Source organism: Buteo buteo, chromosome 4 (assembly GCF_964188355.1).
Source record: "Buteo buteo chromosome 4, bButBut1.hap1.1, whole genome shotgun sequence".
Classification (NCBI taxonomy): Eukaryota; Metazoa; Chordata; class Aves; order Accipitriformes; family Accipitridae; genus Buteo; species Buteo buteo.
The window spans coordinates 61402806-61416448 of NC_134174.1; the positions used below are offsets into that span (position 1 = coordinate 61402806).

The window sequence follows — 13643 nt, forward strand, 5'->3', positions numbered from 1 at the left end:
TATATTTTCAGTTTTGTAAGAGGAAAGTCATGAACACATTTTGTTGCATTCATTTGCTCTTTATACAAACTGTACAAGACTACTTATAAAAAGAAGGAGCAAAATAAGATTCCAGGTAAAAGACAATACTGTCTCTAAGTTTTTACTTAGTATTTATCACTCCTAATACCATGTAAGGGTCTCTAAAAATTAGCAGTCAGGAATTCTGATAATTTACTTGTCTCTAAGCATTTTAATCTGATACAATTATTAAAAGAACTTTAAGACTGCCATAAAGCCTATTAGTAGTTCACTAGTTAAAATCCTACTGGCAAAGCCAAGCTTGGGCAGGAAGTAAAGGAATAGGAAAGATGACCTTGACTTGCCTAAAACTTGCAATATTTTGGAAACAGGCCATATTAGACAAAAGCAGCTAAAAGAGATGAATGCAATGCCAATATGCACAGAAACTGTGATGGAAGTACGGAAACATACTTTCGGAAGCTTGCTCAGTCTGGTGAAGTAATCATTGCAATATGTGCATTTTTAAATGCCTATGTTCATTTGCCTGTATTAAAAAAAGTGTTCTTTAGGAGATGAGGGAAACTGGATGCTGTGTGGAAAACAGTCTTTTTGTTCTTTTGGTTTCTTTCTTAGTATTTATTGTGGTAGAAACACTAAAGCTGGCTTTTCATCCCTGTTGTGCAAATTCACGACTATGCAGTGGGCTAACACAATGCCCGTTTTCTATTTGAATCCATCTAAATTTCTAAACTGCAGTTTAAATGGTGCACAGTGCTTCTGATCACATCCATAGCAAAGGGGAGAATTCTTAATATAAAATATTTTGTAAAGTGTAAGGTTCTTCAATACTTTTCTGTGTTTCACTGTGATTTAAGTTATTGCACTGTCAGTGTCTTCAAATAACCATGGCAAATTCAAATTTAAAGTCTGTCAGTTGGAAGGCAAATTCTAACAATTTACTGATGGTGATTTTCCTTTAAAATAGCTAACCTATGTCCTAACCATATACAGTTACAATAGCATTCCAGTAGTGTACTCATCTATTTTAAGGATTTAACCGGAAAGGTAAATCACTGTGTAAGGTAGATTTATACAGAACAGTGTCTGTAGAAAGGCAGTGACTGCAGGAATGACTGCTAAAAAGATGTTTAGCACATTGCTATCTTAAATGAGGATGAGGGTTGTCAGATCAAAGCAAATGAAAGAAACTAAACGTGGCTGGAGATTTTGACCCAGCTGAAGCAGCTGTCCAGAAAAGCCTACCATTCTTGCGAAGCAAAAGTGCTGTGCTTCCCTTTGACTGTGTCATTGCCACAATCCTGTACTTGGCTGTCCTCTCTGTTGTAAATTAGAATAGATGAAAGCTGTCGAGCCAAGCCAGTGATAGAGGCTAATTTGATGTGATATAATTGATGAACTCTAAATCGTCCCACTTCTCTCTCTTGAAACAGTCTGACTGGAGCTCAAAATGCCAGAGTACTTTGATTTACACTTTCTGTCACTTTTATATTGAAAGTCTCATTGTGGCAGCAGCGAGGGATTAACTTCTTCACAGTATTTTTTTCTAATCTGTAGAGTATGTACACACACAGACTGGTGCAACCCCTTGTAGGAACACTAGTGGGAAAGTTGGATTTCCTTGTTTGCAATTGGATTGTGCACAAAATTATTATCAAGATAAAGAGAATAACAACCTGATTTCTACTGCTACAGCTATTGCCAAGATAGTCTGTTGGAATTAGTGATGTGCTTATTTCAGAACTGAATTTTAGACTGTAGGATTAGGGTATTTAATGCTTGAAAGCCCTCTATTTCTGAAATTCTGATGTAGCTTAAATATTCTAGGAGATTAGATGGCTCCTATTCCCTTCAGTAGCTGTAGCTTACTAAGTAGCAGTTCAACTCTTAAAATAATTCTCCATTAAATTATTACTAGTTTCAGACTTCCTTATCTCAGCAGTTTCTTGTTATTCATACTTTCCTGTTCAAGATACTTGAGCTCAGAGCAAACTGCCTTGGTTTCTTGGTTTCTTTCAAAGGTAAGGGATGGTCACTTGCCTTGCTTTCTTAGTTCTATAGCACGAGTGGAAAGCTTTGTGATCAACTTATTGAGCAACCACCATTAAAAGGTCTAACATCGCACATCTGCTAAATCAGTTGTTTCAGACTTAAAACCAACATGAACAAAGGTGAGCTGCTTTAATTCATGTTATTACGCTGATCAGATAGCAGAACTGCATCTGTTTGAAAGCCGTTCCCTCCCCCGCACAAAACGAGTTGGCTGTGGCCACGTGCCGTTCCGACTAGCAGTGTGTGCAAAATTCTTGCTGCCTTGAATGTACTAGGTATGGTGAGCAAATTTGTGAAGTTTGGAATATTTCTTTGGACAAGCACACAGATTTCAGATTGGTATCCTAGCTTTATGTTGATTAGCTAAATCCCTTCTCGCTGAAAATGCCAGGCGGACAGGATTTGTTACAAGGATTTTCTGTACATTCTGAGTGACAGACTTTTATTTTTGCACTTCCTGATCCTGGGTATAACTTAAAAGTATGGCTTTACTAATATTCGTAATTGGCTTGTTGATGTGAAAAATATTGGGGTTTAGAGCTTTTCCTGGATGGGGCAATTGAACTAAAAAGGCTATCAGTGGCAGGATGACCCCCGTTTTTTAATGAAAAAGGAGGTAGGTAACCAAGTAACATGGGCTCAAATTTTGTAAAGATTGTCTGGAAGAGCTTTACTCACCCAACACAGTAGCACAAGGTACTGTGGCATGTCCGTCCAGCTTGTAATAGCAAGGCTATTCAGCTCCTTGCACAGGATTCCTGTAGATCAGGGTATTTCCATCCTGAGACAGGCAGGACTACTGGTAAGTGTACCTCTTTTTGGTCCCCTTTGCAAGGCAGTGAAAATGATGGTTATTTTACTTAATATTTTAAGAATTAAAGCTTGAAAGCATTTAAAGGCATCAGTCATGGTACATCACCAGTTTACCTTCCTTAATGGTAATGTCATTTGTGCTTTAAGTAGCTTCTGAAGTACTGCTTTAGAATAGTTGTATAATTGGCAATGATGCTGCACTTAAAATGTTTCATTTACATTGTCACTTTATCAGTGTACCAGTAAACTCAAATAATAGTTGGCTTTAAAGAATTAGAGGTAATAATACAGGCAAACTTCACCTTCGTTGGAGTGCAGCCCAGTTTTCCTGCTCAGCATTTTTGATTTCTTTTCTTTCATCATTTTTTACTTAATATGCTACAATTTAATTAAAAAAAAAAAGGTAGAAAGAAAATAGTGAAGAAAAATAAATATAAACCTTGGATTCAATGTAATTTGAAAAAAATTCTTAAGATTTTCAACATCTGAAGTCACTGTGTGGTCTAGGGTCCAGGTATGTTTCAGAAACTTCAGCTTTTTCTAAATTGGCATAGCTTCAATTCAGTCATTCTAATATGGACCGTATGTTTTCGTATCAGTTCACATAGGAAACGAATCCAGTGCCTACCCTTTTTGTTGACTTGCAGGTTAAAAAATGCATTGAAATTATTTGCAAATTAAAATACACGTCCTCCACTGTAACCTCTCTTTAAAGTAATAGTATGTACACCCCATCTTTCTGAATTTGTCTGCACTAAGAAAAGAGTCTGTTTTAAAGAGCACTTTAAGACCTCTTTAAAGGTCTGTTAGTACCTAGAGTGAAAAAAGGGATACAATATCAAGCAGTAATGTAGAAAGTTGAGTTAGAGAATACTTGCTAAATATTTTCAGATTAGGTAACCTGAATAAATTTATTCTAGACTATTAAGAGAACTGGCTAAACTCATATGTGATCCTGGAGCCTATAACGGTTCTGAGACTTCAGCTAGGACAAACGAGGTTCAAGAAAGGGATGACAGTATTTCCTATATTAGAAAAGAAGGGGAAAAACGAAGGGCTGGGCAATTAGACATCAGCCAATTTATCATTATTTCTTAGGAAAGTACTGGAATAAACAATTTTTTTTGAATAATCTATAAGAATTTAGAAAAAAAGCAAAGATGTGAGTGGCATTCAATGTTGTTTTTCCAAGTACAAATCATGTCAAGCCAAATTCATTTCTTGATACAACAGACTAACAAACCTTTTAGATAAAAAGGAAGTGACTGTAAAACTGTATTCTTGGAGCAGTTAGTTATAAGTCATTCATTATGAAAAGGGAAAGGTATATCAAGTGGGCTTCTGCTGGGATCTGATTCTGGTGTTGGTTTAAGAGATAGACCATGGTTATTGCATGTGTTGCAAATAAGAGAGACTGCAAACATACTACAGGACAGAACTATAATCTGTACAAAAGAAGATGGGAGAATCTGAAATAATTGATTGAAAAGCTGCAATTCTATAATTCTGTAATTGGCTAATACACAATTCTGCACTGAGAAAGAACTAACCATCTGCAAAAAAAAAAAAAAAAAGGAGGGGGAAATGGGCAATGAGCTTGGTAAGAATATTCAAAAAATGAGGTGGAATAATCATGAATCAGAAGTGAATATATGTCACCATACTTTCGTTGTAGCAAAGATGCTGGCATAATATTATCAACAAAAAGATCTGTAAGGCCTGCAAAGTGACCCTTCTGTTCTCCTATGTAAGGTTTGGGGCCCCACTTTTTGGCAAGTGTCCTGTGCTGGAGAGTCCAGAAGGGAGCACTGAAAATGGGAGCAGGGCTGGTGAGATAATACTTACATGCCCGCCTTTGTTTACAGTTCAGAAGGTTAAAGGGAAACTTCAAATTTATAAAGAACTCCTGTAAAGGAGAAGAGAGTTTTAGTGTTTGGGGTTTTTTTTCTCACTTATAGACAGGGAATGCTCTCCACAGTAGACAGGCCAAGAAGCAATTGGCTTAAATGTCAGCATGGAGATTTAATTTAGATTTTAGAAAAGACCTTTCCAGCATGGGGATCATCAGACACTCTGGACTTCTGGAGTGACTGTGGAACCTCCATCACTGGGGCCTTTTTAAGAAACTTATACATCTGCTAGAAGGATCATAATCACACTGTAACCTGCCTTTGCGTAGGGCCAATGCACATAGGTGGACAAAGTGATCTCATGAGGTACCACTTATACTCAGTTTCTTTTATTAGGCCATATTTACTATCTTTAAAGCAATCTGAATTGCTTTAGGAACAGCCTGAAACTTTATTTCAGAGCTGGGAATTATCAGCTTGACATCTGTTGTCGAAGGTAAGTAAGTAAAGCTGGTTTTAACAGTCATGATAATAATGAATAATATTCATGATGCCTCATTTCAAAAGCAGTAGCTTAATAATGTCAATAGGATGCACTGAGATTTTGTTAATGTAAGGTAGTTTCATACTGTGTCTATTCCACTTATAAAGATGGCACTTATGTTTAAAGTACTACACTATCAGTGTTAGTAATTCTTTAGAAAACATTTTGAAAAGCATTATTTATGTGACACCATTGTAAATGAAAGAGTCCCAAGGAGTAGTTTGCATAATATGAGACTTGAATCTCTCTTTCATATTCTGAAATAATTAATTTTAACACATATTTTAATATATTCATTTATAAATAACTGTCCTTGGGCAAATACAGTAGAATGTCTAATGTGAAAACATTTTAACATATATAACTAGTGGGTCTGGCTCTCTTTTTCTCTGTACACAGAATTAGTTTGCAGAATAAACATTTTTAGACATTTTCTGTGAATTGAAAACGGCTCTGCTAGCTAACAGCAAAAGCATCAAGAGTTTGCTGAAAGGTTTTTTTAACCCCACTTGATTAGGAAGGAGAGTGCAATTCTGGGGTTAGCAAGGCCTACAGAAAGACTTAAGTACCTCTAGAGGAACCTCTAAAAAATGTTTATGGTTACAGACCTGTGTAAATATGCAACATGGATTCTTAGTGACCTAAGTGAAAGAGATAACAGGATTAGGTCTTGTTTACCACTTCTTAAATTTGAAAGCAGTGAATTGAATTTTGAGCTTATTATTGATTCTTAGCATCCAAACTATCTTCCTATGCTAAACTAATCTCTAGAGAAAAATTCTGAAGGATTGATCACAACTTTATTGTAACATGAGGCTCCATAAATTACTGGCAAATAAGCATAAACCAGGGTGCCATTTCCATTGTAATAAGCAGCTTTTCATACTCTGAGTATTTTAGAGATGGGGATTCCATTCCAGAATCAAAAAGGTCCAAAACCTGAAGTCACAGTAGATTCACATTTTGCTCTTTGCTTGCTAATGTGCAATACATTAAATGTCTGTTCCTTGGATCTAGCAACAAAATGACCTTTTCAGGGCTCATCTTTTTTTCTCATTTTTGATTTGTTCAAGAGAAATTACAGACGACTGGTATTTGGTTTCCAAAAGGGATACATAAAAACTTGACCTTTTGGAACTGTTATTTTTTGGGATGTGTACACTGTATTTTAAGTATGTCTTAGCTGTTGTTTGCTGGACTATGTCTAGTTTAAATAACCCTTCATTTTATTCAGTATAAAGCTAGGACAAGAAGTATAACTCCTCTCATTTTTTTTTTCCCGTGGCAGACCTTTGAACACACCTGAGAGCACTTTTTCTTTAGGCAATTTTAAAAGAAAGTGGCATGGAATAGGCCCTGATATCTTAGGAAGTTTCCGTAGAGTCTGTTTTGCACTGCAAATAGCATGTTATACTATGTCCATCATTGTAATATCTCATTGCCTACCTGGATGCAGTCTTGTGTCAGGGCACTTTCCACTTAACAGCATGGGAAATGAGGTACAAGGAAAGCAAGTGACCAGGATTATTTAGGAAGTTCATGACAGAGAGGATGAATGAATCCAGATTGTCAGACTACTGGCATAAGCATGATTATTCCTCCTGCTTGGTTCCCTAAGCTGGCTTTTGTCCATCTCTTAAAGTCACTGTATCTCCTGCAATCATGGAGTGGTGAGCTTATTTCACGTAAAAACCAAAAAAATATTTTAATGACTATGATATACCTTTCCAGTGAAATCAGCTGACCTGGAAATTAACCAAGTCAAATAGGTTATTCAACATGTAAGTGAGAAATTGCTCTCCTTTCCAGCTATGTAACTAGCTAATTTAATTTGAACAGATTTGAAACGCCAGGAGTTACAATGAGAAAAGTTAGAGAAGGCAATCTTTGTTTTGTGCAAATTATTAAAGCAAATAATCAGAGCTTCATTGAAATATCACTATGTATGATTCAGTTTGAAAATTTAAGACTTCTGAAAAGAATTAAATTGTGTTTCTAACTAAAATGCCTGTGGTTCACTCAGATCTGCATAGTCATTTAAACCCATTTAAGTTACTTCTGCTGATTAGATATGGCAATAAGAAACCTCAAGAATATGTGATCAATGACTAAATTGCACTGCTTATAGAGACTCTGTTTTTGCAGGGCTGTCCATTTACATATATTTTTAATTTTTTTTATCCCTTGGAGTCTGTCAAATGCAATGTGATCAGAAATTAGTCAATGCAACTCTCCATAAGGTTTTGACATTTTTCCTCACTGCAAACACTTTTCCTATAAAACTCAGATTTAATGCCTGGTGTGGTTGTGGTTAACACTTTTGTTGTAGCCTTTGGTGTTATTCACATCAGCAGTTGACAGCATAGAAACAGGAGAGGAGGAGACCAAGTTGTAACTACAGACAAGTAAAAGCTGGATGATGAATAAGCAGAATAGGAATTTCAGACTAGACATTTGGAAAATTTTTTGTCACTAGGAGGGTAGTGCAGCACTGGACTGGGCAGCAGTTGCCAGAGACATTGTAGAATTACCATTCTTGGCGGTTTTGAATACTCACCTTGACTAAGTCATAGATGTCCTGGTACAATGTTGGTAGTGATCTGATCTAGGAAAAAACAAACAAACAAAGGAAAATCTAAGATGTGAAGGAAGAAAACCTAGAAAACCTAAGCAGTTGTTGCTGTTGTTAAAATAATAGGCACCTTTTCAACTGCCATATCCTTCCTTATTTCTGAAATAGTGTACTGAGACTGCCTGGCTCTAAGCAGCCAAAAGGAAAACTTTTTTGGTCTGGCAGTCAGAAGTCTTACTAATATTTTTACAAGTGTTTGCCACCTCTTATACCTGCCCTAACTGTCAAGCTGCTCCATGAACTTGGGCACGCACACTTGTCTGTGCATATTTTATGGCACACTGACGTGTCCCTTGCTTGCCAAGGGGCTAAACTAGCCCATAAAGGTGCCAAACAGCAACAGAAAGACCTTTGAAAGGATTTTTTCTGTTCATCCTATTATGGCACTAAAATGGTCTCATCCTTTTCAACCATCCTAACCTATCAGTCCCTCAAGAATGTCTGTTAACTGTATAACAAAGAGAAAGTACACCTGTCCTAGTTCCTAACATCTCATGGACGTTATTAGGTTTTTTTTCAATTAGGGCTTTTCTAGGACAGTTATGCTGGAAGGTGAAGAGAAGAGCATAGAAAAAGCAGTGCTAGTCAGAAGAATAGTATCCCATTCCACATAAGAGACCAAGTCTGAAAAATTGGGGTGGGGGCTGGGGGTGGGGGTGGGTGGAAAGAAGAAAAGAAAAAAAGTCTTGTAAGTAGGAAAAAGAAGCAAAATGGTAACACTTCCTAAAATAGAAAAATTTCAAAATGTCAGCCTGGGATTGCTGAAATGTTTTATTCTGTTAATATTAAATCATTGTAATATGGTAATATGTATTTTGCACTGAGTGTTTTATTGTACATGAATACAATAGGGGTGTTAAAATATTTTGAAAGTAAGTCTAAATGTTATCAACCAAAAGAAAAAAAATTAAAAACATTTCTACTTAAATAAGAACTTTACAACAAATAAATTTTCTTATAGAAGATTATACAAGGTGCTGTGGAACATTTTAATTCACTCCAAACTGCATTGATCAGAGGAGAAGTATCCCCCATGAGAACTTTTTGATCAATGGTAAAATTGAATTGTATACCCAGGCAAATACTTTCCTGTGATTTACTTCTAGATGAGGAAGCAGGTCCTATTTCAAAGGTACTTATTCCACTAGCACACCAAAACTCACAATTAACATAATCTATGGGCGAAGATGTCTACATGTCCATTGAGGATCAGGTGAAATGTATATTTCCATGACAAAGGACTAATTATGCCAAAATGGTTGGTTTTTTAAGAAATGTTCTCAAATTATATGGGTTTTGAGTGAGGAATTGAACTAATTTATAGTATCCTAACATCCTACTGTTCTTCACTGATGACAAATAGAATTTTATACTTTACAAGAAAAACTTTTTCATATGATATAAATTAATACTTTGAAATTGCTGCAAAATAATAGAGATGCTTAAAACATTAATCTTGTCAATATTCTTGTGCTTAATGAGATTTAAAATTATGGTAGACCTTGAAATTGGTTGTCTGCTCAGTCAGATAAATGCTCATTGAATTTCTTAGTCCTATGCTGAGAAAGTAATGTTTTGAATTTCCCATAGTTTTAAGTGAATAATTAGGCATGTGCTTAATTCTGAATATTATAAATTAAATATGTGATAAAATATTCAAATATTACATGTTAATAGTGTCCATCTATTCTTTGTCTCCAAGTAAATAACCCTAATTATGGAAGAAATATGCATTTACTTTTTGTTTGTCTGATTTTTAAATGCAATAAATTTTGGAGGGATATGAGTATATAAGTATCACCAGCATAGTTCCACTTTCCTCTATCCCATGTTTTTTCTACCTCAGCTATGATGAAATCTGTGTGTGTGTGTGAGGGGAGGTGTTTATTTCTTTGGCTTCTGAGAAAAAGGAAAAGAAGAGTTTTTTCACTCTTCTGGTAATACTCATATTCAGAGAGTTTCCCTGTTTCTTGGCCCATGGCTGAATTACAGGAATTTCCCCATCTCTGTATGGGCCACGTGAAAAGAGCGTGTGACTGGAGCACAGAGTGTCACACCTGAATGCCACCTGCCATGCAATAACCCAACTCACAAGTTTTTCTCTAATTGGAACTTTGCCTTTGTCCCAGTCTTGGTACACAGACAGTTGCAGATGGTGGGAGTTAGAGACCTTTTCCAGTCACAAAACTGATTTTCAACATCATAATATCTTCTTGTATTTCTCGTCATTGCTACTTATTTTTCCTGTTCTGCACCTTACAGGGAGCTTTAAAGTGCTGAACAGAAAGAAGCAGTATTTTGAATAGAGCACTTTTCTTTGATGTGCAAGTGCTCAGCTGCTAAACTTAGTAGTGCTTCATGGGCAGCTGAACATTTTCAAGTTTTCGTTCTTGTTTACAGAGCTAATTAAGACTCTTCACAGTACTCGAATGACAGAGTATCAAAATTACAGTGACTACCTTGTGAATAAAAAGGTTTTACTGAACACATGACCAGGAGCAGAGGTGAAGAAAACTGCTAGCCTTAAAACACAGAGAGCATACCAAATATACATTCCTTTATAGTCTGTATTAAGTAAACCTTTTAAATAATTGTTTGTGCATTTGGAGCGTGGGTTATTCTGCTCATTTAAGTACTTTCCCCAAGCAATTCTATTTGTTTAAAACAATGTTTGGTTTCCCATTAAAAAGTAAGCATTTGCCAATAGCTCTGTAGACTTACAATACTGTAATGAGTTCCATATGGCAGGACTGCTCTAATAACATTGTTTTCTTTAATTTTTGTTATTTTAGGAAGAGAACGAGCTAGATATAGTCATTTTAGCATGTAGTGACTCAGTATTTTATAGTTTACATTTTTGTGGTTTTTGTCAAGTTGTTGGTAAGACTGGAGGGTCATAGTAGTTCTTTCTGGTTGTAAAATCTATGAATATATTGTATTGATGCAAATCAGTGCTGATGTAAATCAGTATACAGAGACTACCAGTTTCATTTTTCAAGGAAGTGTTAAAAATGTAGTTTTTAACCATCTAGATACTCACACTAGGCTTTTATTTAATCTGAATATAAAACATGCAGTTTCACCCACAGACATATCAATTGTCCTCTTTGTATGATATACTGAGACCCCATTTGCGCAGGTGCTTACTGACAAGTACACTGCATGTTTATAAAAACAAGGACTTCAGAATGTACAGGGTATGCATTAGGAGACTACTAAACTGTTTTGATTTTAATGTTACAAGTGCTTCTTTGGATTTCTATAGACAATCTTAAAATGCAAGTCAAGAAAAAATGCATGAGAAGTATTAAAAAATGAGCTTGTTGCTTTGTAACAGACCTTAAATCAAGAGTGTTTATTAGTAAGCTGCCAGCAAATATTTGCTTGCATACCTTTTATTATTTCAAAGGCTTTTATGAACAGTACGTCACAGTGCTAGTGTCATTTACATTCAAATACGTGTTTCTAACATTTTAAGATTTCCAGAGATATAACAGGGAGAAAAACACTTAGAAAATGAAACTTAGATCTTTTCTAATAAAACATTTTTGCAAGCGTTTTGTCTCTTCAAGATGCTGTGACGTCCTGTTCAGTTGAAGGAGCACACGACTTTAATTGCACGACTCATTCACTTTAAATATTTAATAATGCTTTTATTAGTTGCACTGAACCAGTAAAGTAAGATCTGTAATATCTAGTGCTGGTCATCATTTTTATTCATTGTGGCTTAATAAGCGTTATAATTACAGATTGAGGAAGAAATATGAGTTAGCTTTGTGGTTTTGTTTGGGACTTCTGTGCATACTGGTATGATTGGAAGGGATTCTACAAGCCTTGTGAGCACAACTGATTGTATTCAAATACACTGATGCAGACTTCCCAATCCTGACACGTTATTCTTCATATATAAGTAACTACAGGAAAGATACTGCATAAAATTATGAGCCCTGACACTATTAACTCCGTCTGGCTTAGTAGTGAAATATGAAAATTCGAAGGCCAAGTGGACTTGTTCTTGGCAGGTGTTCTAATGCATGCATTATCGGTGGAATTAGACTTCAACTATTTTTACCAACCATTTCCCATATTTGCTTGCAACTTGCACAAATAGCAAAGTTATTTAGAGCGAACAGTCAGTTAGGGAAGCTTTCATTTGGAGATTTCATTAGAGTTCAAGCTGAAAGACCATTTGTAGATAACATAAGCCCTCTGGGCTCAGTTCTTGAGTCAATATAGATGATCATAATTTGGTATAACTTTCTCCCTTTAATATTACAAATATAACTATTTGCATGCTATTTGCATTCTTAGGTTTTAATGGGAGGTATAGTAGGGCAGACTAATATCTGGTGCCTTTTTTAATGTTTTGTTAAAACATCATTTTTTCCTCATCAGCAACTTATGCGGGAGCGACAGCAGATGGCCAGCCGCCCCTTTGCTTCTGTCGATGTAGCACTGGAAGTAGGAGCTGAGCAAACAGACTTTCTACGAGGGCCATTAGAGGTAGGAACAGTGGTGCTGACAAGGGACCATTGTGATTTGCATATTTATATTGCTAGTCTCATCTGCATCTGCTTCTGAAACCAAGCAGCGTCTGATTACCTGGAGCTGACAAGTCTCAGCTATGTATGTTATGCCTTTTTCAAGGCGCAGAGTTTTAATAGCTTGACATGAGCTGTAACAAAAGCCACTGGAGAATCTATTAGCCTGGGCTGGAGTGACAGCCAGCTCACCTGGCAGTCCTGGCGTGATGGATGTGAGCTGAAGGAATGCAAGACCCAGGCATTAAGGAGGGAGCAAACCTCATGCTCAGTCCTTAGGGTATACAGTGCCCCCTAGTTAACATCTATCTTAATTAACAGAGATTACAGCAAACAAACAAACAAACAAACAAATAAATTAAGCAGCTGTGAGTCGAATTTCAGTGTTGTGTTCTATATGTACAGGTTTAAAGAATACAGAGTATACTGCATATTGTTTGTAGATAATGGCTACATTACTGCATTCTTTTATTGTAATTGCAGCACATTGGAAAAGAAATAATAATATGCAAGGCAATGTGATATTGGAACGGTGTAATAATGCATGAAATGGATTCTGGAAGTTTCACCTGAAAATAGAGGGAGATTTACAATATGTGGATAATAATGAATATCTAATCTAAGTTGGGCTTTTGGTAGATAGTAATCCTCTATTCCTTTACTTTTATTTACAATATTGTGTTTACAGTTATTACTTTATCTTATTTATGGTGGGACCCGGGAATGAGGTGTGATAGCTCTGAAATCTTTCAAGATTGTACTTTTCTTTTCATTGCTGCCAATTCCTCTTAAATTCAAAGCTTCTCTTACTTTTCTCAATAGCCTCTTTCAATGGAAGATTAAATACACTCTATCAAATCTCTAAGGTTCATGGTGAAGTGAGCAATGTGAAAAACAGATTCATAGCAGAAAGAAAAAGAATCAGCTCTTGAGTACTTATCAAATTGAGGCGCTCTGTCCTACTACTGTATAGGAAGCAATCACAATTGTTCTTGCTGGCATAATTTAAATACTTGGAATAGATAGTGAATAAAAATGCCATATGTCTTTGAAGAAGCTTTGTTATTTTCTGACCAAATACCAGAACCCCCACATTCTTCACCAATATCACCATACTTCTGTCTCCTTTTATCTTGGAACAGAAGACCTCTCCAGCTCCCCAGGCTGAGGACACATTACACTTTAGTTAA

At 36.0% G+C, this 13643-nt stretch overlaps 1 protein-coding gene across 1 annotated transcript in view; it reads left to right on the forward strand.

Annotated features, from left to right (window-relative positions):
* Positions 1–13643, forward strand: part of ATRNL1 (attractin like 1) — a 537457-nt gene that overhangs the window by 387402 nt on the left and 136412 nt on the right. Inside the window, exon 27 of the mRNA XM_075026472.1 lies at positions 12308–12415. Coding sequence (XP_074882573.1) covers positions 12308–12415 — 108 coding nt within the window. The remainder of the gene's footprint in view (positions 1–12307; positions 12416–13643) is intronic.